Raw genomic sequence first — 22,483 nt, 5'->3', positions numbered from 1 at the left:
CCCTCTTGGCTTTGCCCCCCCCCCCCCCTTCAGAGTCAGGTGAGCATTATCTCATTGTAGTCCCAAACTGACCAAGGGAAGGGGGGTGACTCATTTGAGAGTCCAACAGATCCTTTGTTGCTGCCAAGGCCAGTGTCCTTTGTTCCTCTGAGGCTGGGCTGGGTTTGTCCCATACATGCCCTGATGAGGTGTGAACTGCTCCTGGAGAGTTTTACCTGGGCTTATTTTAAGCCACGAGGACACATTTTCAGCCTCATAACTATATACATGAAATTACAACCTATAACAACAATGCTCAGTGCATCCTGAGTCTTTCGAAGGCACCCGACATGACAAACTTTGCGTTGGATACCACACAATCATAAGGATGAACATGGGGGTGCAGGGTGTTCCCCCGAGGTACAGAGCGTCACACCAAGATCACATGGGAAGTCTGTGACAAAGCTAGGAATTGAACTTGGATGTCTTGAATCCTGGTTCTTCATCATAAGACCACCCTTCCTTGCAGCTGGATGCATTCCTCTGTAGTATTAAATATCTGAACAGTTCTTCAAACGGTACTGAAAAGAGATGATCCTTAATAAATCCCTTAGCTGCTTTTCAAGGAGTGATGCTATAATGAACTGTTAACTATTTACTTTATCTTGTTTGGTATAGATTGTTTAGAAAATCTGTTATGGGTCCCAGGGACAAATTTCAAAAGCTGTTTATTTTTTAAGACTACATTTTTATACAGGAGAGAATGTTGTTTATAATTCTGTTAGGCAACTTTGTTCTAATCTCAAACATAGCTTGAAGAATATTATCTCCTTTTGGCTAGCCATGCCAAAAATAATATAATTATCAGCTGTATAGAACAGGATTGTTTCAGAGTTTTTCTTTTTTTTGCCCGTTCCTCCTGTTCTGCAGACAGGTTTTATAGCACAATATTAATTTGAACTCTTTTCAGGTTTAACTGATAATCATAATCCTAATTCTCAAATGCATTCTGGCTTGTTAGTCTTAAACTAGTACTTTAAATCAGCATGTGTTCATTTTCTGTTTACTTCATCTAATAGCGTTCTCTATATTGGTTGGCTGCTTCAAAGTTACTTTGTCTTCTACAGCTTGCATTGAAGGGATCTAACTACGGTGGACTACTGGAGCGACATTATATTCATACAAAAAATGTGGAGCATGTTGTAGACAGTTTACGGTAAGAGCATACAGATTAGTGATGGTCTGTGACAGACTAAAATAATTTTTCACTAAATATATCTGGGGTGACCAAATGTCCCTGAAGTCTGGGAATGTCTGTTTTCAAGGTCTATACTGGATTATTTTACAAGAACTCGCATCCTATATCACAAACCCTTGCTCACTCAAGCTATTTGATGTTGACTGGCTGGCTGCCTTGTCACATTGGTTTCAAAGACCATTCCTACTAGGTCTGTAGCATGTTGTCCCCTCCCTGCTCTACCCATGAGATCTGTTTCTTTAGAATCTTTATTAACTTGATCTGTTACTCTATATGGAGTAATTAGACTGAGATTATGATGTAAATAGATCACAGGTGTACAGTGTATAGTGCAGCCTGGCCCCAGGAGCTGTAAAGTAAATAAGATAACACTTTAAATGTACAGTACATTGGTTGATCAGAAGTCAAATTGTAGTAAATGCAGATAATCCCTTTTAAAACTGAAGGCTGAAGTGAGGGTTTTTTAAGGAAGAGTTTGAATAAAGAAGGTGGTGATTTCTGGTTAGACCAAGTGTATCTAGTGCATGAAGTTTCTGGCTAGAGCAAACAAATGACATAAATGTTAGTGATTGTGTACACAGTGGAACAACTTAGCGAAATACCTTTCACAAAACTGATTTAATTAAAATGTTGCGTACCTAGCCTTTCATACACAGGGCATTTTAAGTCTTTTAACTATTTTATACTTACTCCCCCCCAGGATAATCGCTAACTCATTATATTAAATGTGTGGTACTAGTTCATATTATTTAGAGCATGTCAGAGTACATTGACCAACAATATCCATAAACTAAATATAATTGCACTGCACTTCATTGTTAGGATATAAATATTCAGGCCTGTCTGCAAAGGCCTATACTTTAAGAATTTAGGTGTATTCTTATTACTTAGCTAGTTATAGAAGTATAAAAGAGAGAATCAAAATCACTGTCTGCCGATGTAAGGGCCTTCTCTTACTGTGACGGTCTGAGGCCCTGTTCTCAGGCTAAGTAAGGCCTTTGGCTAAGCAGCAGAGGTAGCCATAAGCTGGGAAGTGAACGGTCACATCCTCACATTCCAAACTAGTCACATTGAAATAAGGCAATCTGGGGCTGTTAGAAAGGTGATCCGATCTATCACCTCCAGACAAAGGGAAGAGCCTAAAAGATTTAAAGAAAACTTAAGTTTAATAGCATCCTGTCTGGCAAGAACTCACTTAACAATAGCTGGGATGTGAAATCCTCATTTCTGTATTGTTCTATCACTCTAGTATCCACTTCCCTATTTGTTTGTCTGTATAATCTGTCTGGTTCTGTGATTGTTTCTGTCTGCTGTATAATTAATTTTGTTGGGTGTAAACCAATTAAGGTGGTGGGATATAATTGGTTAAATAATGTTACAATGTGTTAGGATTGGTTAGTTAAATTTCAGTAAAATGATTAGTTAAGGTATAGCTAAGCAGAATTCAAGTTTTACTATATAGTCTGCAGTCAATCAGGAAGTAAGGGGGAAATGGGAACAGGGAATGGGGGTGGAGGAATTGGAATCATGTTTGGCTGGGGGGATGGGGGATGGGAACAGGGACACAGGCAAGGCTCTGTGGTGTCAGAGCTTGGAAGGGGGACACTGAGGAAGGAAACTGGAATCATGCTTGCTGGAAGTTCATCCCAAAAAACATGGAATTGTTTGCACCTTCGGACTTCGGGTATTGTTGCTCTCTGTTCATGCGAGAAGGACCAGGGAAGTGAGAGGGTGAAGGAATAAGCCCCCTAACATTCATATTCCCCTGAAAGCTTGAATTAGTATGCTATGTGGTTCCTTGTCAAACTATCTCTGTATCTTTTAGGAATGAGCAGATCGAGGTCCGTCTTGTTAAACGCCGAGAATATGATGAAGAGACAGTTCGATGGGCAGATGCTGTTATATCAGCAGGAGGTATTAACTTGTTCCTGGGAAAAGGGGTCTTGGATTTAAGTAAATTTTAGTAGATGTGTTTGAAGCAGTATGAAGAATTAAAATGCTTCACTCATTAGAAAGTATGCCCATTTATATTGAAAGTATATCTGCTATAATTAATTTGGCAAAAGTAAATCGGGGCATAATTAAATGACTTGTCCCACTTACCCCCTTTTCCCTCTTGCTTTAATTTTAGAGTTTTAGGAAGTGAACACAAATGCTTAGTGGCTTTGGGGAAGTTTGTGTGATACAGCATGAAATATGTAAATTGTAAAATTGAATAAATGCTCAACTTGTGTAAAAAAACAAACAGTATGTTCTGCTAGAGACCCTGTCATGCTTAGGTGTCTGTGGTAATAAAGATGAGCAATTTATTTTTCTCCCACTACTTTCGCTTTGCCCCCTAAACCAAATCTCTTGCTCACTCTCATTCATCCAGTTAGCTTGTTCATTGAACTAAAATAATAGCCAGAAGACTAAACCTACTAATTCAAAGACTGCTCATAAAGAGGGGGATCCCAGTGTCCCAGTGCAAAACATATACCCTGTCAGCTGTTGGGATTCTTTCCAGGTAGTTGTCCCTAGACGCTTCTTATGGGTTTCATCTTTAGTGTTAGCCTTTGGATAGTAGGTGTTTGACAAATTCGAAGGCCTCCAAATCCCCTCTCCTGCAAGTTGGGAAGAACAGTCTCTCTTCTTCATTCATACAATATTTCTTTGCTGCTGCAAGGGGGCTCTGGTCTCTGCTGCTCTACCTCTTTCCTGGTTGCTGCTTTTGAGGGAATGTCTATTACTTTTTCTCCTTCCCTTAGCCTCTGACTTTTGGTGGTCCTCCCCAGTGATAGCTCCACTACCCATCCCTGCTGCTGCTTATTGCTTTCTAAAGTAGCAACAGAGAAATTGACCTGATTCTTGTCAGTTTCAAAGCTGCATAGGCAGTTCTGAATAACAGCAGTGAAAACTGATGGAATTCTGTTTTTTACTTTGTTGGAAAAACTATAATTATTAGGAGAGATACTGGAGCTGTTTGCAGTGTATTCTTGGGTCTATATTAGTTCACACTTGCTCACGTTTGGAAGATCCTCTTTGCAAACATGAGGGCTAGAAATTTAATATGTATTTTCAAAGGAGAGCTTAAAATTTAAAGAAGTTGATGGTACATACATGGGAAAGATTCCTACTTGACCTGAGTGGTGGATTTTTAAAGCCCCGTTATTAGGAAAACATCTAAGACCTCTGTTGGATAATAAACAACTGGAAGCCATAATTTAAAAAGAGAACATCACGTACAGTTGAAGCAGAACTAAAACCCAAATGCTATTTCTGAAGTGCATGATGTATTACAGATGTATCTTATTCCCCTCTCGTATTAGTTGTAGTTCTGATAAAAAAAATAATTAACAGCCCCTTTTTTCTTAGAAAAGGTAGCCTAGAAGTTTGGCTTTTCTTAAATTCCAGTTTTCATTAACTTATAAAAACCTCCACAGATGCTAATCTAAGATTTTCCAATGCAAAATATGTTGTCCAAGCATCAGATAAGTGGTGCTTTCAGTGCTGCTCCATTGTACTTCTTATAAACCTTGGATTTTCACTGTAATTTTGAATTCATTTAATATCTTGGCAGTACCCAACATTCAGTTTGAAGGCCAGACAGATGTTTTCAGTGCAGAATAACAACTCATTGTTTTATTTTTGTGCAACCTATTTAACCTACTGCCTATATAAAAACATTAAAAATACTATTGCAACGTTAATGTTTGTATATGACACTCAGTTTAGTTTGGAATACTTTAATTCTTAAGTAAAAGTAATCAGCTGTTCTTTATGCTGTTTTTCTTTAGGTGATGGCACAATGTTGCTGGCAGCTAGTAAAGTCTTTGACAGATTTAAACCAGTTATTGGAGTAAATACTGATCCGGAAAGGTAAGAACACCACATTTGGGAAAGCAGTCTCTCTACTTAACGTAAACCACAGTACTATACATACTACATAGAGTACAATTATTACTCAGTGTGCAGTTTTAGTTATCAGATTAAACTGCTGCCATTATTAAGGTGAACAGTATTATCAAGCAGATATGTTTTTACTTATAGCCATAGTCAGTAGCTCTTTCCATCCATGTTCATGTGAGCCTAATATCATTTGAATCCCATTCTGGCTCCACAGCAAAAAGCAAGTATACACTTGATGAATGGAGATTAACTACTGTTGTTTCAAGGTGAGAATGTTTCTTGCTTCCTGAAAGTCTCTTGACTGCTGTTGGGCTTTTCCTAGGCTAGAGTTGTTGGTCTTTTTGTAATGCGAGTTAATTGACAGGCGACTCAAGCTAATAGAATTGTACATGATCTAAACACTCCACAAATGCTTTTCCAGAGGTCACAAGTTTGTTCCCAGCCATGGAACCAGGAACAAATATTTGTCCATGAAAAAATGTTTACAGTGTCTAGATTTGCACATGCAATCATGTAAACTCAAGTTAACTGTGTCAATTAACTACCACTGGGGGAATTCTGTGTTTAAAAAAAAATAAAAATTCTGTTCACAATATTTTAAAATTCTGCATATTTTATTTGTCAAAATAACACCATATAGTCACGCCATTTTCAATTATTTTGGTAATTTATTTCAAAATACCTGTCAGCAGATATGTCTGTAGTAATAAAGACAACAAAAAAGATTCAGGAAATGTTTTTTGACAGATTCCTTACTAGGCATATGAATAAAGAACTTTGAGTAGTAATTAATTTAAACTACAATAAAGAAATGTATTTCCCGCACCCCTCAGAAACAGTGCAAAGGTTTCTGGGGATCAGAGGTAATGGAGGAGCTGAAGGAGAGGCAAGTAATTGCTGGGAAGGAGCCTGGGAGTGAACCTGGAGGGCTGTTGGGTGTCAGTGGGAGAAGTATGGAATAGGGTGGTGTGTTTTTTTTTTTGGGGGGGAGGGGGGAGAGGGGAGGGATTGTTGGGGAGCCTCCCTCATGCAGTCAGACACATTTGTCCCTGTTCCTGTGTGTCCCTACACCCCCAGTCAGCTACCCTTCTTCTCCATATTCCCATGTGGCCTGCACTCCCAGTCAGCCATCCTCCACCCCCATCTTCATGTAGCCCTGCACCCCTCTCCCACTCAGCCGCTGGCTCAATGCTGTCACCCCACTAGCTCCTGTGACCCCCTCCAGGAGCCCCATGTGCCCCACTCAGTCTATCCTCCCCATATCCTGTGCCTCCTCACCTGGCCCCGCGGGCAGGGTGCTGTGAGGAAAGCAGCTTCTCCTTCTCTCTCTCCACAGCTGGTTGCTCTAGCCCTGAGCCAGCTGCCCTCTCTTCTGGCACCACAGCAGCCCGTGGTGGGCGAAAGGTGTAATTGCAGCGCATCTCCAGCAGAATGTATTTTCGGGGGGGGGGAGACATGAATTCTGCACGTGTGCAGTGGTGCAGAATTCCCCCAGGAGTAGATTAACAGCGGGACCAGACCAAAATCTCTAGTCTAGACAAGGCCATATGCAGTTAAAGTTGAAGACCAAAATCTTCAAAAATAGGAGCCTAAAGTTAGGCATTTAAATCTGTGTTTAGACACTTGTCTGATTTTTTTTTTTTTTTTCCAAAAATGCCAAGCACCCAATAGTTCCTGTTGAAAATCTGGCAGGTGCTTAAACATAGTTTTCCTTAGAATGACTATGCACATCTGCATTCCACTGCAGATGTGTGCGCATCCAATGCACTCAAGTTGGAGACTTTTGCCAGCCGTACAACTACGTCGACTATGTGTCTCAGTTCTCTTTCTGCTCTCAGGTGAGGGCATAAAGAGTGTGTGTCTGCCACCTACCTCTCAGCTCCTTCCCATGCCTGTGATGAGAGGTGGAGCCCCTGTAGCATTTGCTTCAGTTAACCAGTGTCTCGAAAACTTATAGTATATAGTTAGCAGTGGTTAGTGGTATAGTTAGTTAGAAAGTTGCAGTTTTTATAGCTAGCCTGGAGGACTTTAGTGTGGGAAAAAATTCCCAGGTTTTAAGCTGTATGCCACATGCAGGGCTGTCATCCTTGTCAGAGATAGGCGGAATTGCTGCTTGATTTGTCTTGGGGAGGGCCGTGTGAGGGACAGATGCTTTATTGTACCTCCTTCCCCACCACAACCGAAAAATAGAGGGTTCACCTCATGAAAGAGGTGATGTGTCCGAGCATTAGAATTGAGCTCTTATTGTGAGGCAGGGGACTCAGAATCAAACAGAAGTGCCCCTCCAACTCCTTCTGATTCAAAATGCAAGTCTAGTGACAAATGTCATGCTTCATCTTTCCTGTCAGCTTTCTCAAAACAATGCAGGCATTCTGATGCTGATGAGCTTGAAGCCTTGGACTTCCCCAGAAAATTTCTGGTAAGTCCTCTGGTACCAGTTTGAGGTACACTGGTCCTGTCTGAGGCATCACTTCTGACTTGGGATCTTCAGGGCTGTTGAGGCCCCATATTTTTACCTGTGCTGGATTCTTAGCCCTCCTTTCACCCATTTCAGTCTTCCTTGGCTCCCCATCTGTACCATCTGCTCCACTGACATGCTTACCTAAGGTGCCTTCCATGGTGCAGGCCATCTTATCTTCTCGGGGTGTGTGTGTGTGTGAGTCCTTCTTTGTTTTCCCTACTAGACTGTCCTTTGGTGCAATCAGTGTCAGCTCCCTTATGCACCTGGCACCCTTGGCTCCATCTGTTAGTCAGCTATCCAACCAATTAGGCTGGCACCGATCATTTTGTCTGCATTCCATCCACCCCAACCCTTGCTTCCTTTGGACCTTAATGTGTGTCTATACTTGGGTCATGTAGAACATCAAGGGGAACTTGCTCCTCCATACTCTGAGGATGTTTGTTTCTTCTTCCAACTCTGAAAGAGGAGCCTGTCACACCTTCAAGGTTGTTTAGATCATCTTACAGGTCTTTTACCACTACAAGACCCCAAGGTCAGCACTGATCTTCCTATAAGGAAATCCTAACATGGGGTTTCCCACTATGGATGGCTTAGCTTGTGCAGTATCCTCCAGGACTTACTGGTCTTGGGCTTCATAGTCACACTCTAGGAGGAAGTCTCCTACTTTCTCACTGAGGGAAACTTCTGCTCGGTATCCTGCTACTATCCTTCAATCCATTGAGCTGGACCTGTGGAGGAGTAGGAGGAATTAACGGAGGAGCCCTTAGATCTTCCTCCCCATGTTTCTCCATCTTCACCAGATAAGGCAATCACTTCAGAGTCCTACCCTCCCCCCCATCTCTTCCTGGAGGACTTCAGTCTTTTGGGACCTCATGAAGAAGGTGGCCTCTTCTTTAGGGATGCAGGCAGAACCTGTGCAAGAGAATCCACATATTCTCCTAGATATTTTACAGTCTCCTGCACCAGGAAGAGTTGTCCCATTACTGAAGCCTTACTTCAGTTAGTGAAAACTCTTTGGCAGACTCTGGCCTTTATACCTCCTTTGGCAAAACAAGTGAACAGATGATAGAATCCCTCCTGATTTTGACTGTTTCTTTATTCATTCAGTTGATGAGTCTTTGGTAATCACAGCTGCTAATGACTATTCCAGTCAATCTCATCCTAAGGTTGCTCCCAAGGATAAGAAAATTAAGAAGCTGGAGTTATACATACAAATGATTTATTCCACCATCACTCTTCAAATGAACCTCACTGACTATTGGGCTCTTTTGTCAAAATATTATTTTATTAATTACTCTGCGATTTCCAAATTTGCTGACAGGTTGCCAGAGGAATATAAAGAAAAGTTTCTAGCTCTGATTTCTGAGGAGCATCTTATGGCTTGTACATCCCTCAGGCAGCTATGCCACTGATACAGCTTCGTGTTCTGTAGCCACTGCAGTCATCATGCAGCATTCTTCCTGGCTGTGGCCTTCTGACATTCCAGGGGAGCTTCAGGGCACAATAGAGGACTTACCTTTGGCGGGTTCTGTACTGTTTTCTGCTGAATCAGATGACGCTGTGTGCACACTGAGGGACTCTTGCATAATACTTTGTTCGTTAAGAGTTTATAATCCAGTTACAAAGAGGAAATCGTTTAGGCCCCAGTCTTACTCCAAAACCTATTTCCAATAGAAGTCACAATATGCCTCTAGGGCTACATCTACACTACGGGGGGGGGTCGATTTAAGATACGCAAATTCAGCTATGCGAATAGCGTAGCTGAATTCGACGTATCGCAGCCGACTTACCCCGCAGTAGGGACGGCGGCAAAATCGACCTCTGCAGCTTCCTGTCAACGGCGCTTACTCCCACCTCCGCTGGTGGAGTAAGAGCGTCGATTCGGGGATCGATTGTCGCGTCCCGATGGGATGCGATAAATCGATGCCCGAGAGGTCGATTTCTACCCGCCGATTCAGGCGGGTAGTGTAGACCCAGCCTAAGAGAGAGTCAAGGTCTCTCTGTCTCCATCCATCTTCATCGGAAGGAGGCCCTTCTTATCAGACAGTTTCATCTTCCAAGCATCAGGGGGTAGCCATGTTAGTCTGTATCCACAAAAACAACAAGGAGTCCGGTGGCACCTTAAAGACTAACAGATTTATTTGGGCATAAGGTTTCGTGGGTAAAAAACCTCTGAAGAAGTGAGGGTTTTTTACCCACGAAAGCTTATGCCCAAATAAATCTGTTAGTCTTTAAGGTGCCACCGGACTCCTTGTTATCTTCCAACCAGTCATTTTGACTCAAGGACAACACACCGACTATATTTGCTCCCTTTGGATCATGCCTGCCCTTCTTTCACTGTGCTTGGGAAAGGATCATGTCAGACAAGTGGGTGCTCAGTACAGCGAAGGAGGGATATATTATCCAATTTACCTCCCTCCCTTTCTCCACCCCCCTATCCCTTTTCAGGGACACTTCTCACGAGACTGTATTACTTCAAGAACTCAGATCTCTTCTAGAATTGGGAGTGATAGAAGTTCCTCACCAACACAGAGGAAAAGGCTTCTATTCCTGGTACATGTGCACAATCACTTGAAGGATTAAAAAACATTTGCCTGTACAGTAACTATTCTTCAAGAGCTGTTGTGCACATATACATTCCATGATCCTCTCACCTACTTTGGACATTACATACAGCGGTGTGAAGGAACAGAGAGGGAGGCGGCAGCCATGCCCCTTTTATGCCCTCGCGTGATAGGACTAGTTGTCCAGTGGTACTGCTGGCAAAAGTCTCCAACTCAAGTGCATTGGTCACACTTATACCTGTAGTGGAATGTATTTGTGCACAATGCATTTCAAAGAACAACAGTTACTCTACAGGTAAGTAACAGTTTTATTTGGGATCTTAATTTGTATCCTAAATTTGAAAATCTTGGTCTCTGTCTCTTGTAAATCATATAGAGTAATCTGGAGTATAAATTTGCATCTCTCTGTCACCAACGCACTGTAGTTAACCCAGTCTTATGAATGAATGTTGTGTGCATCAATTTATCCACCTCCCTCCCTATGTGGACCATTTCCCTTGCTTTCAGCTAGCATGGGAAAAGAGTACAGATGGGCATTGTAGGTCAGAAAGTTGAGTTACTCCATCCATTTTTACGTCTCTCCCATCCCTTTTCAGGGACTCCTCTCACAAGCACTTGCTGAGAGAGGAGATCGAGTCCCTGCTATGTTTAGGAGCCATAGAACCAGTTCCTGCTCAGCACAGGAGGACCAAGTACTTTCTGGTCCCAAAAAAAGAAAAGAGGGGATGGAGACCTATTTTAGATCTAAGACTTTTAAACAACTTTGTGAAAGCACAGAAGTTCGGGATGCCTCTTGTAGGAATAATTTAATCATTGGGTCCAGGGGATTGGTTTTCGGACCTTGATCTTCAGGATGCATATTTTCACATTGCAATTCACTCACCTCACAAGAGATTCCTTTGCTTTCTGGTCAGCCAGGACCACTTCCAATATCGGGTACTCCTATTCAGACTTTCCTCTGCTCTGAAAGTATTCTCAAAGGTTCTGGCAGTGGGCTATCAAGGACCAGTCTTACAAGGTTCTTTTTGCCGTAAAGATAGCCTTAGCCTTTTTCCTCAGGCTAGGTCTCCAGCTCATCATCAAAAAGTGCACCCTGATCCCCTGTACATGCCTTAGGGGCATCCTTATATGCAGTACCAGCAAGATTTTACATCGCCACAGAAAGACTCATGACTATCGTACCTCATTGCAAAGATTCAGATAAGCCAGCGGACTTGGGCAAGAAATTGTCCCCAACTCTTGGGACATATGGGAGCTTGTACCATTGTAACACATCATGCAAGGTTACACCATTGCTGCTTCCAGGGGTGACTCAGAACAGTTTATTCATGGAACAAAGAGTCTGGACAGAGTGATGTCAATCCCCCATCAAGTATGAGACGTCCTCACTTGATGGAAGGATCCTCATAACGTGTGTGTCCCCTTTATCCAACAATTACCATAATGACAGATGCATCTTTGGAAGGAGGGCGCATCTAAGGACACATACCACTCAGGGCAGATGGTCTACTCAAAAAGTGCATTTGTACATCAACCTTCTGGAGCTGAGGCCAGCTAGGAATGCCTTATTAACTTTCTCCCAGTTATCAGAGACAAATCTATCGAGATCATGACAGATAACATAGCTTGCATGTTTTACATCAATCAACAAGGGGGAGTAAGATCCTCGTCTCTTTGTGCCGAAGCAATAAAACTATGGAACTGGTGTATAGTCAGTCACATCCTCATTATGGTGATGTATCTTCCAGGCATACAAAACAACACAGTAGATGCTCTCAGCAGACACTTTTCCCAAGATTACAAGTGAGAGTTGGATTCTTGAACTCTCAATCACATCTTTCTGGCCTTGGTGTTTCTGGAGTTGAGCCTTTTTGCCACTGCCACCAACACGAAGTTGAGATAGGTTTGTTCAAGAGGGGGTCTCGGCCTTCATTCACTGGGAAAATCTTTACTCATTCCATGGATGAGGAGACTTCTGTATGCATTTCCCCCAATGCATCTAGTATTAGAAGTGATGAACAAAATCAAGCAGGGCAAGATCATACAAATAGTTCCAACGTGCCCAAGACCGTTCTAGTATCCTTACCTCATTCACCTGGCCGTTTGTCAAGTAGTGTGTCTTCCGACCATTCCTCATCTCCTCTTTCAAGATGCTGGTCAGACCTTCCACCCCAACTTAGGAATTCTTCAGGGCTTGGCTACTCCATGGTTTGTAGGAATAAAGACTTCCTGTTCCACAGAGGTACAACAGGTGTTGTTAAACAGTAGGAAAGGATCCATGTGAAATATTTAGCTCCAAAAGTGGAAGAGATTGAACCATTGGTGTGTGACCAGTATTGCCTTTCCTCCATTCATTCTTCCCTCTTGGCTTTTCTTGACTACCTTCTGAAATTGAAAGTCAGGATTATCTGAGTTTTATCAGAGCCCACTGGGTGGGAATGAAAAGCTGTTATAGCTCAGTTGAGCAATTTTCTGTATTCACTCATCCCATGACATTGAAGTTTATCAAGAGATTGAGGAACCATTTCTCTCAGATTAAAGAATCCATTCCTGTATTGGATCTAAACTTGGTACTTTAGGTGTCCTATGAGACCTCCTTTGAACCAATAGCTTCCTATTACCTCTTTAACCTTTCCACAAATATAGTCACCAAAAAGGCCATCACCTCTGCCCAAAGAGTCAGGGAATAGGGGGTGTAATGGTGTGCACCCCTCCCCATTTACAGTATTTTTCAAGTATGAGGTTTTGTTACATCCACATTTTAAATTCTTAAGGTATTCTCTGAATTTCATATCAGCCTGGTCATCCATCTCCTAGTCTTTTTTCTGAAACCACATCACACCAGGGAGGACACTGGAAGGGGGTTAGCCTTCTGTCTGGACAGAACCAAGCTGTTTTGGAAATCTCCCATCGTGTTTGTATCAATTGTTGACAGAGCCAAAGGGATCACGGTTTCCACTCAGAGACGCTCCAGGTGGATTTTTGGATGCATTATTTCTTGTTATGAATCTCCTGATATACAATCTCCTCCTAGAGTATATAGCCCATTCCACAAAATCTCTCTCTCTCTCTGGCATTACTCAAACATGTTCCTATTGTGGAGATTTGCAAGGCTGCAACTTGGACTTTGATACACATCTTCGCCAATCATTACATGGTGGTCCATTCTTCTAGATCAGAAACCGCCCTTGGAAATGCAGTCTTGTCTTCGATCTTGGAATCAGTTCCGAAGCTCCCACCTCTGGCTGAGGGTACTGCTCGGTAGTCACGTGAAGTTAAGCACCCAAAGGGCAGTACTCAAAGAAGGGGAGATTATTTACCTCATTTGCTAATTGGAGTTCTTCGAGATGTGTGTCCCTATGGATGCTTCACCACCAGTGCTCCTTCCCCTCTATTTTGGAGTCCCCTCTAGGGACTTTGTAATGGAGAAGGAACTGAGGGTGGTTCGCCTGCGCAGCCCTATATCGCCTCAGTGCCGGCCATGAGGCTGTGTACAGCAAGCACATGCACTGCTACCGAAAATCTCCAATCAAAATTGCATGGGTGCATGCACATCTGAAGTGAAGCACCTAGAGGGGGACACATCTCAAAGAATTCCAGTTACTGCACAAGGTGAGTTAACCTCTTCTTCTATGGTCTGTTTAAAAGTGCGCATATGCCAAACAGTGAAACTGATGAGGTTCATACCTGCTGTAGTGTACAGACAGCACTGGAGATCTGTTCAAGTCCCAGAAAGAAAGAAGAGGTTAAAAAGCTCTGTTTGGTCTGCTATCAACAGACTCCCAAAAAGTACCTGCCCAATTAGTAGGGCTATTAGTATGCTATATATCGGGGTAGCCAACCGGCGGCTCCAGAGCTGCTTGCGGCTCTTCAGAAGATAATATGCAGCTCCTGCCAGGAGCTGACTCTGGGGGAAAAAATGGTGGGTGCTCAGCACCCACCGGCAGCTCTATCAACCCCCCTCTCCCTCCATCCCCCCCAAGCGTCTCCTGCCAGCTGGCAGCCCTGCATCTCAGCGCAGCACCTCCCACTCCCTTCCTGTGCCTCTGCCTACCGCAATCAGCTGTTTCGCAGCTAGCAGGAGGCTCTGGGGAGGGGAGGAGTGAGGACGCAGCACCCAACCCCTCTGCCTCCCCCAGCGCCGCCTCTTCCCTCCCCTTGCCTCCTGCCCACCACGATCAGCTGTTTCGCGGCCAGTAGGAGGCTCTGGGAAGGGGAGGAGACAGGACGTGGCTCACTTGGGGGAAGGGGTGGAATGGGGCAGAAAGAGGTGGGGCAGAGATGGGGCAAGAAGAGGTGGGGTGGGGATAGGGATTTGGTGGAGGGGAGGAGTGGGAGGCGGGGCCTGGGGCAGAGCCAGGCGTCCAGCAGCCCTTGGCCCATGCCTGTGTCTCCTTGAATAAAGCACACGGTGATTAGCTGGTGTGGAAATTTTTAATCCAAATTTTTCTTACACCATCTAACAATGGAAGGCAAGTGCAAATGGAAAAGAAAATTCACAGATGAAAATCGAGGCTTCCAACAGGAGTGGGAGAATAAGTACTTTTTCATTTAACGTAATGGTAAGACCATGTGTCGTCTTTGCCAGACGTGCATCTCAGTTCAAATCTTCAAACTTGCAGCGTCATTTCACTTCTAGCCATACACATATGGATCAAGAATTCCCACAAGGTTCTGAACTCCGCACTTTAAAACTGAAAACTTTGAATAAACAAAAACATGTAGAATCCCATTTCTTCACCAGATTTACCAACTGATTGTAGACTGTAAAATTGGCCTCCTATTATGTGGCTGGCGCACAGCCTGTGCAAAAAAGCCCTACTCTGAAGGCGAGTTTATAAAAACGTGCCTCACTGATATGATTTTAATCCTGTCACCAGAGAATGAGAATCTGCAAAAGGAAATTTCTGGCCTGCAGCTTTTCCTCCACACAATAGAACGCAGACTCTCCAACCTGAACGGTGACATTAAATCGCAACTGCACTTGCAACTTCAGCAGTGTGAGTATTTGAGCATCACTTTGGATGAGTCATGTGATGTACAGGATAAACCTCAGTTATCGGTATTTGTCCGGACTGTGTCTGACGACTGTGTTGTAAGGGAAGAAATCCTTGATATCTTGTCACTAAAGGACGGAACTTATGGACGAGATCTAAAGGAGGCATTGATGTTGATAGTTGCGAAACACCACTTCTCTTTACAGAAGCTCACTGCCATTACAATGGATGGGGCTCTGTCCATTTGGGGATCTGTGAATGTATTAGTAGAGTTTTGTAAGTCTGAGAGCTTTCCCGAATTTTGGACATTTCACTGTATTATTCATTGGGAGCAACTGGTATCTAAAAATTTCAAATTTGATCATGTCATGAAACCTGTCTTGCACATTATGAATTTCATTCGCTCAAATGCACTCAATCACAGACAATTTCAAAATCTAATCGAAGAACTGGATGAAGACTACTTCCCTGCCGATTTGCCATTTCACTGCGCAGTTCGATGGCTCTTGAGAGGTAAAGTTATTTCCTGTTTTTTAGAGCTCCTGAAACCAGTAAAATTGTTTATGGAGGAGAAGCACAGAAAACACCCTGAGCTTACAGATCCTGAGTGGGTTCTAGATTTGGTATTTCTTGCAGACATGCTGCTGCATTTGGATAAACTCAGCGTAGACTTAGAAGGAAAATTCCAGTTGCTGTCTGATCTAGTGCAAAGTGTATTTGTGTTCATGAACAAACTGCAGATGTTTCACGGACAAATGCTTGAGGGAGAGGTGACACACTTTCCTTCAATGTCACAACTTCAAGCCAGATCAAAAGAAGATGCAGCAGAACCCCTAAAAGGGAGCACAACTAGATATACGAGCATGATTAAAGATCTTAAGGACACTTTTGAGGAAAGATTCCAAGATTTGCAGTGGAAGAGAGCTCAAATCAGATTTTTGATTGACCCTTTTAGTGCTGAAACAAATCGTCTGAATCCCCCTTTAGTCACTGATGAAGCAGCATCCCAGATGGAAATAATAGAACTTCTGGAAGATGACAGATTGAAAACTGTTCAGAAGACAGAGGGGACACTTACTTTCTGGAAATCTGTACCAAAGGATAAATACCCCAACATCAGAGGTGCAGCCCTAAAATTAATCTCGATGTTTGCCTTGACCTGTCTTTGTGCGTCTTTTTTCTCAACACTCAAATGTGAAATCCAAGCACTGATCCATTTTGAAAGACAGCCACTTAAGAGAACTGCTGCGTGTGAGCACAACTGAATACAAACCAAACTTCAAGGGAATTGTTGAAAGCAAAGATTGCCAGAAGTCCCGCTAAGTAAAAGGTTAAGACAAATTGTTATTGTTAACTATACATTATAAATGCATAATGTATATTTATTAATATACATTATTAAAGTATATGATTGTGTGCATATATAGATATATACACACAGACAGATATACGCATACAATCATTATATATTACTTTGGCTCTTTGACAATGTACATTGGTAAATTCTGGCTCTTTCTCAAGCTCAGGTTGGCCACCCCTGTTATATATGTACTCATGTGGCCCCCTATCTGCATAGTATCAGAATGCCTCACAAACACTTTAATTACAACAACCACTATGAGTAGGAAAACAGTCTCTCCATTTACAGAAACACAGATCAAGTGACTTGCCTATGGTCATAGTAAGCTTGTGTAAGTAAATCCATTTCCTCATTTCACATGAAATATTTGGTAGCCTAAGGCATTCTGCTCTTTTGCATCCTATTAGTCAGAGCTGCCATGGCAAAAAAACAAAAACCAAACAAATACCTTTCATATGCCAGTTCAGATTGAGGGCAGAAAAATACTGCTTAGCTGCCAGTTTTTAAAAGACATGTTTGAATATAGTACTGGTGAAAAGTGGTTTGACAACCCTGGAGACTGAAGTCTTGTAGCCACAGAAAAGGTACATAACAGGCAGTGCAAGTTTGCCCACACTTCTTCATTGAGCCTTAGTCCTGTCCTTTAGGGATAACAGCGTAGGTCTGTGCTGTGTAATTGTTTGCCTCTTTGCAAGAATTGCCAGCAAGATTGCCTAGGTATATTAGTTGTGATTTTGAATGTATATAACTTGTCCATTGAGATGAGTCATATTCTGTTTTCACATAGGCTACCAAATAGCCACCTGGTAGCAGTAACTGCCAGTAGCATCCTTGTCTGGATTTGACTCCTCTACCTACAGGTGAAGGACTCTATAACCCATTGCCACTGAATAATGCCTGACTTCCCAGTGAGAGAGATCACAAGCACAGGAAATGAAAATCGAATTTTGTTTTGATGTAGCTAGCAGGGTGTTCCCAAAAGGGTCCTATTCTCTTGACTGCCACCTCTATTGTTCTGTCTTTTCACTTTTAGATCTGAGGGCCATTTGTGTTTGCCTGTACGATATACACACTCCTTTCCAGAAGCATTACAGAAGTTTTATCGTGGTGAGTTCAGGTAGGATTCTATCATCTTTGTTTTTACAAAATATATTTCCTGAGGAGAGCATGTGTAATGATGGGCAGTTGTACAAACAAGAGAAGAACATTAATAAAATAAGTGCATTAAATCATGAACTGAATTTTGAGGCTTAACACCTTGAAGGATGACCTTGAGCCTTTGTGGTTAAGACATTGAATTGGGGTTTGGGAGACCTAGGTTCAGTTTCTAATTCTACCAGAAACTAATGATGTGCTCTTGGGCAAATGACACAAACTCCCTGTCTTGGTTCCCCATTTGTAAAATAATACTTCCCTCACAGGATTGTTGTGAAAATAAATTAATGAATGCTTGTGAGGCACTTAGTGCAGCAATAGGGCCATATCATTATCTAGAGGGATAGAAGGGTAACTTATTCTGACATTATACAAATTGCATAGTTAATCACTGCTAATGTGAGGGTCTTGCAATTGTTAATAGAGTGGCTTAGGCATGAAGTAAAACAAGGGAAGCATTTTGGTGCTAATGCTTGCTTGTTAGCTGTAGCTACTAGACATTTGTACAAGAACTGATGAGCAGGTAACTAGAACTAAGCATGATCTTAATGCAGTTTGAATTAGAGGGCAAGCTCTAACTGTGGAACAAACAATGCTATGAAACAGGCTAAGAATTGTTCCCCTGTACATACCAAATTTGAGACCTTTATTGAAAGGGAAAAAATATTTGTGGAATTTTAATATACCCTAAAACATAATTTGTATGTTAACATTTTTGCTCAAGAAATTGTACTAGTCATGAAAATAAATCTCATAATTGCAGTGTATTATTGTAATGCCTCGGAGGGCCAGACATAGACCCTTTTGTGCTAGGAACCTTACATGTTAATATTTGGTGTCTTTTTTTTTTTTTTTTTTTTTTTTTACTGTCACAGGCAAATTCAGTTTGTAGTCAGATTATAACATAAACTGGATTTATGGCATGTCAACTCTGCCATGCCGCATCATGACTGAAACAAACCAATATGGTCAGTTTATCAAGACTACGTATGAATAACTAGATGATTCAATCTGCATGGGTAAATGGAGTATCACTTCAACACTGGTAATTCCAGTAGTATTCTGACCTGGTCTATAGTAAGGAAGCTTTCTAAACTTTGCACCATTTTAAGTGGTGGTTCTACTGGTGTTAATATTGGAGTCCTGGTGTGGCTGGCCTTCATGCTGCTGTAACAATTGATCAGACCTGGTCACAGCAATGTTAGATGACATGGTGTTAAAAAGCTATTGCAGCTTGTAGACTTGTATGCTAGTGCTCTGGTGTTGTTAATACCTCTGGAACTAAATCTATTATGATGAAGGCTTTAGCCTCTCCACAGGTAAGATTCCAGCTTGGCTTTTGTTATAAACCCAATTTTGCCCCGTACTCCAGTCTAAAATCCTCCAAGTTGTTATACTAGGTCTTGTCTAAGAGAGAAGTTTTCTATCAGTTCTGAAGGAAATGGTACAAGGGATTCTTGAATTATCAATCTAAAAATACAAGTGATTACTGGAGTCCAGTTTAGCTTTTAATATCGAAAAAGCTATTTTGGATCACTTCAGGAGGTGGCTTACATTTATTTTTTTTAATTTTCTTTATCTGAGTCCTGTACCTGTTGGACTCATGGTAACTTAAACACGTGTCTTTACAAGTGGAATAGTGCCAGTAAGATTCCCAATCTCTCCTGTCCCCCCCCTCCCCACCTAGTCTGTCTCCTTACCCAGCCAGACCAATTCCCCACCCACTTTTTTAATCTCCTTGGTCAACTAGTCCCAGCTTCCCCTTACCACATCCCTTGGCTCCCAGTCCTAGTTTCTTTTCCCCAGTGCCAGTCCCACCAGACTTCGTGACTCAATCAATTCCTTTCCCTCCCCGCGGTCTGGCTTCTATTCTGTCTGCATTCGAATCAGGTTTCATGCTGCCTAGATATCACCGGGGTTGGGAACGACACAGAAGAGAGGCTCCCTGCTGTCCCTTCCAGTGTATGGCCCTGGCCCACAGCTGCCTTTAAAGACAGGGAAAGTCTGGCTTTGTCTTTCTAGCTGTGGGCTGGAGGGAGCATGTTCAGTCTGATCAGAGCTAGGAGCTGTGAGAGGTTCAAGCACATTCAGTGAGGATGGAATCTTTAGGGATTTTAGGTGCTAAAGTATAACAAGTCTCCACTGAGCATGTGACTTGCAGTTTTTCAGAAGCTTATAAGTTGGCAAAATTTGCATGGATTTTCATGGGGACAGCAGAAGGCACATCCATGACAGAAAAGGATACCACATAACAAATTCAAAGTTCCTTCTCCAAAACCTGGGGGCACTAGAATGGCTCAAAGAAAAGGTTACCAGAATTTTTTAATGTGGGCAAAACATATTTTCCCCCAGTCTCTCGCTCAGAAACCTCTGAACAATTTTGGCTGGAAGTTTCCCCAAAAATTCTACCGGAGGCAGACCGATGATCAGTTTAGAAAAATTATAAGCATCTTGTAATGGGAAGTGTGGGGCACCCTTAATAGTGTGGTATCACCAGCCCCACCTACAATAATACATAGTGCGGTGAGATGATATAAAGGTTCCATTAGCACTCATGTGCTGTCATGTATTTTTTCATGTATGGGTTTGTATAAAGTTGAGACTGCTCAACTTGTTTGAGGAACAAAATAAAACAATAAAGGATTTTATTTCAATCTAGTCTCTTTTTTTAGGCTATCCGTAGAGCCTTCTGAGAGAGGGATGTTGTGATTTGATAAGCAAATCGTTTGCTGCTAATTACCATCCTTAATTCTCATCAACACCAAGTGGGTGGCACTGTGTTTCAATTATCTGTTTGTAACTGCTTCAGATATTCAGGCTTGCTACTCAAAACTAGAGAAGAAACTGCTGTAGTTTCTTCCAGGTAAAATAGGAAAAAAAGTGAGGAGGAATTGTTTCTTTTCTACTCTGGGAAATAGACAGAATGTTGCAACAATTTGGAGAGAAAAGGGAAGGACATGTAAGTACCATTCTTCTTTGAGTGCTGGTCCCTGTGTCTATTCCACTGTGGATATGCCCAGACGCAGAGAATTTGTCAATCAGCATTTAACAAAACAGAAATGGATGTGAAATACATGTTTGTATCAGTTCTGTAATTAATTTGAATTATAATTGATAGATTTGGTGGTCAAAGTTGGTAAGCTTTTTAAACTGACTTATGAATTTGGACCTCTCCTGCATTTAAAAAAAAAAAAAAATTGCTCTATCTAGTTACTTTTTGAGTATGATTTTATCAAATAAAATCATTGTATCCAGTGACTGAGTGAAATGAAGGCCTTATCTGATGAATGTTTTGACTGCTCCAACACTGGTACCAATCTTTTTTCCTTTTCTAAGGTGGCAGTGGCGGCAGCGAATCCGGATGTATCTTGAAGGAACTGGTATTAACCCTACCCCTGTAGATTTGCATGAACAGCAGTTAAGCCAGGAGCAGCACAGCAGGGCCCACGTTAATGGAAGATTCCATGATCAAAGTAGGTTGAAGCTGGTATTATGAATGTAATCAACAAAACTTAGCAGTGCTCACTTGAATGGTCAGTTGGTTGTGTAATAAAATAACTCAAATACTTTCCTAATGGACTGTTTTTTCTAAATGGACAACCTATCCTAAATTCTCAGTTACTGAGGGACAATCTTCATTCATTGATATATTTTGCTTTCCGCCACCAACTCTCTGTATAACTTTTTTCATGGATAGTGTACTTGAATGCTAAATATCTAAACTGTATTCTTAAATTCATTCACCTAAATTTGGGTTATTGCCGATTATGCACTATCTGTATCTTATAACTTTAAAAACAAACCTTGTATTTGTGGATAATCTAAGCACTATACCCAGATGTACAAACACACTTTTCTCAACCTGTATATTATATAATTTTAACATTAGCTTTAATAAATTTTTTTATTGGGGACGTAGTAGTTATAAGCTTGTAAAATTGTCATAAATGTAGTAGCGCAAGCTCACGGAAAGTGCGGTTGATCCATTAGATCAGGACCCATTCTTGGAGCAGGGACTCTGTCTTGAGTGGAGCAGGGACTCTGTCTTGAGTGTTGAAATATGTCTTCCTGACACTATATACATGTTAACTTCTAAAATTGTTCATATATATTAGTTGACTATCTATTTTAAAAATTTCATCTGCCATAGCCTGTAGCAAGACTTAAGCTTCTTAAATGGTGTTCCTTGTATTTTGCTATTGGAACTCTTTTTAAGATGAAATTATTCCTAAAAAGAACACACTACTTTTTTTATACACTACAGTTTAAACTCAAATAGAAAAAAGAGCCTGTTTTACAGTTCCCAGTATTTGCGCTTTCTATGATAGGGTAATAGTTTGGATGTTTTATTACAGACATGAAAGCCTTCCTTCCTCCTAAATAGTTAATAATAACTGTAAGAATGTTGGGGTTTTAGGAAGAATGGGGAAGAGATTGACTGATCAACCCTGGGAGATGAGCATCAACAGGCCATAGGATCTACTACAGTAACTTCTCGCTTAATGTTGTAGTTATGTTCCTGAAAAATGCTACTTTAAGCAAAACGATGTTAAGCGAATCCAATTTCCCCATAAGAATTAATGTAAATGGGGGGGGGGGGGGTTAGGTTCCAGGGAAGAATAAATATAAATACACCTCTACCCCGATATAACGCGACCCAATATAACACGAATTCAGATATAACGCGGTTAAACAGCGCTCCGAGGGGATGGGGCTGCGCCCTCCGGCGGATCAAAGCAAGTTCGATATAACATAGTTTCACCTATAATGCGGTAAGATTTTTTTGGCTCCCGAGGACAGTGTTATATCAGGGTAGAGACG

The 22,483-nt window shown here is 41.8% G+C and overlaps 1 protein-coding gene across 9 annotated transcripts in view; it reads left to right on the top strand.

Annotated features, from left to right (window-relative positions):
• NADK2 (NAD kinase 2, mitochondrial) overlaps nt 1-22,483 on the top strand; it is a 72,886-nt gene that overhangs the window by 20,806 nt on the left and 29,597 nt on the right. For 7 of the 9 annotated variants that reach the window (XR_010602147.1, XR_010602146.1, XR_010602144.1 and 4 more), the window contains exons 2-6: nt 1,107-1,195; nt 3,063-3,151; nt 5,014-5,095; nt 17,541-17,624; nt 20,999-21,135. Coding sequence is in view for 2 of the 9 variants with exons in the window: in XM_005306910.4 (XP_005306967.1) it covers nt 1,107-1,195; nt 3,063-3,151; nt 5,014-5,095; nt 17,541-17,624; nt 20,999-21,135 (481 nt within the window). In the remaining 7 variants the exon portion in view is untranslated. The remainder of the gene's footprint in view (nt 1-1,106; nt 1,196-3,062; nt 3,152-5,013; nt 5,096-17,540; nt 17,625-20,998; nt 21,136-22,483) is intronic. The other 2 variants (XR_010602145.1, XR_010602143.1) reach the window with 1 other exon arrangement.

The sequence above is a fragment of the Chrysemys picta genome, chromosome 6 (assembly GCF_011386835.1).
Source record: "Chrysemys picta bellii isolate R12L10 chromosome 6, ASM1138683v2, whole genome shotgun sequence".
NCBI classification, from domain to species: Eukaryota; Metazoa; Chordata; order Testudines; family Emydidae; genus Chrysemys; species Chrysemys picta.
Note: the sequence above shows the minus strand (reverse complement) of the source record. Positions and strands in the feature narration are given on the sequence as shown.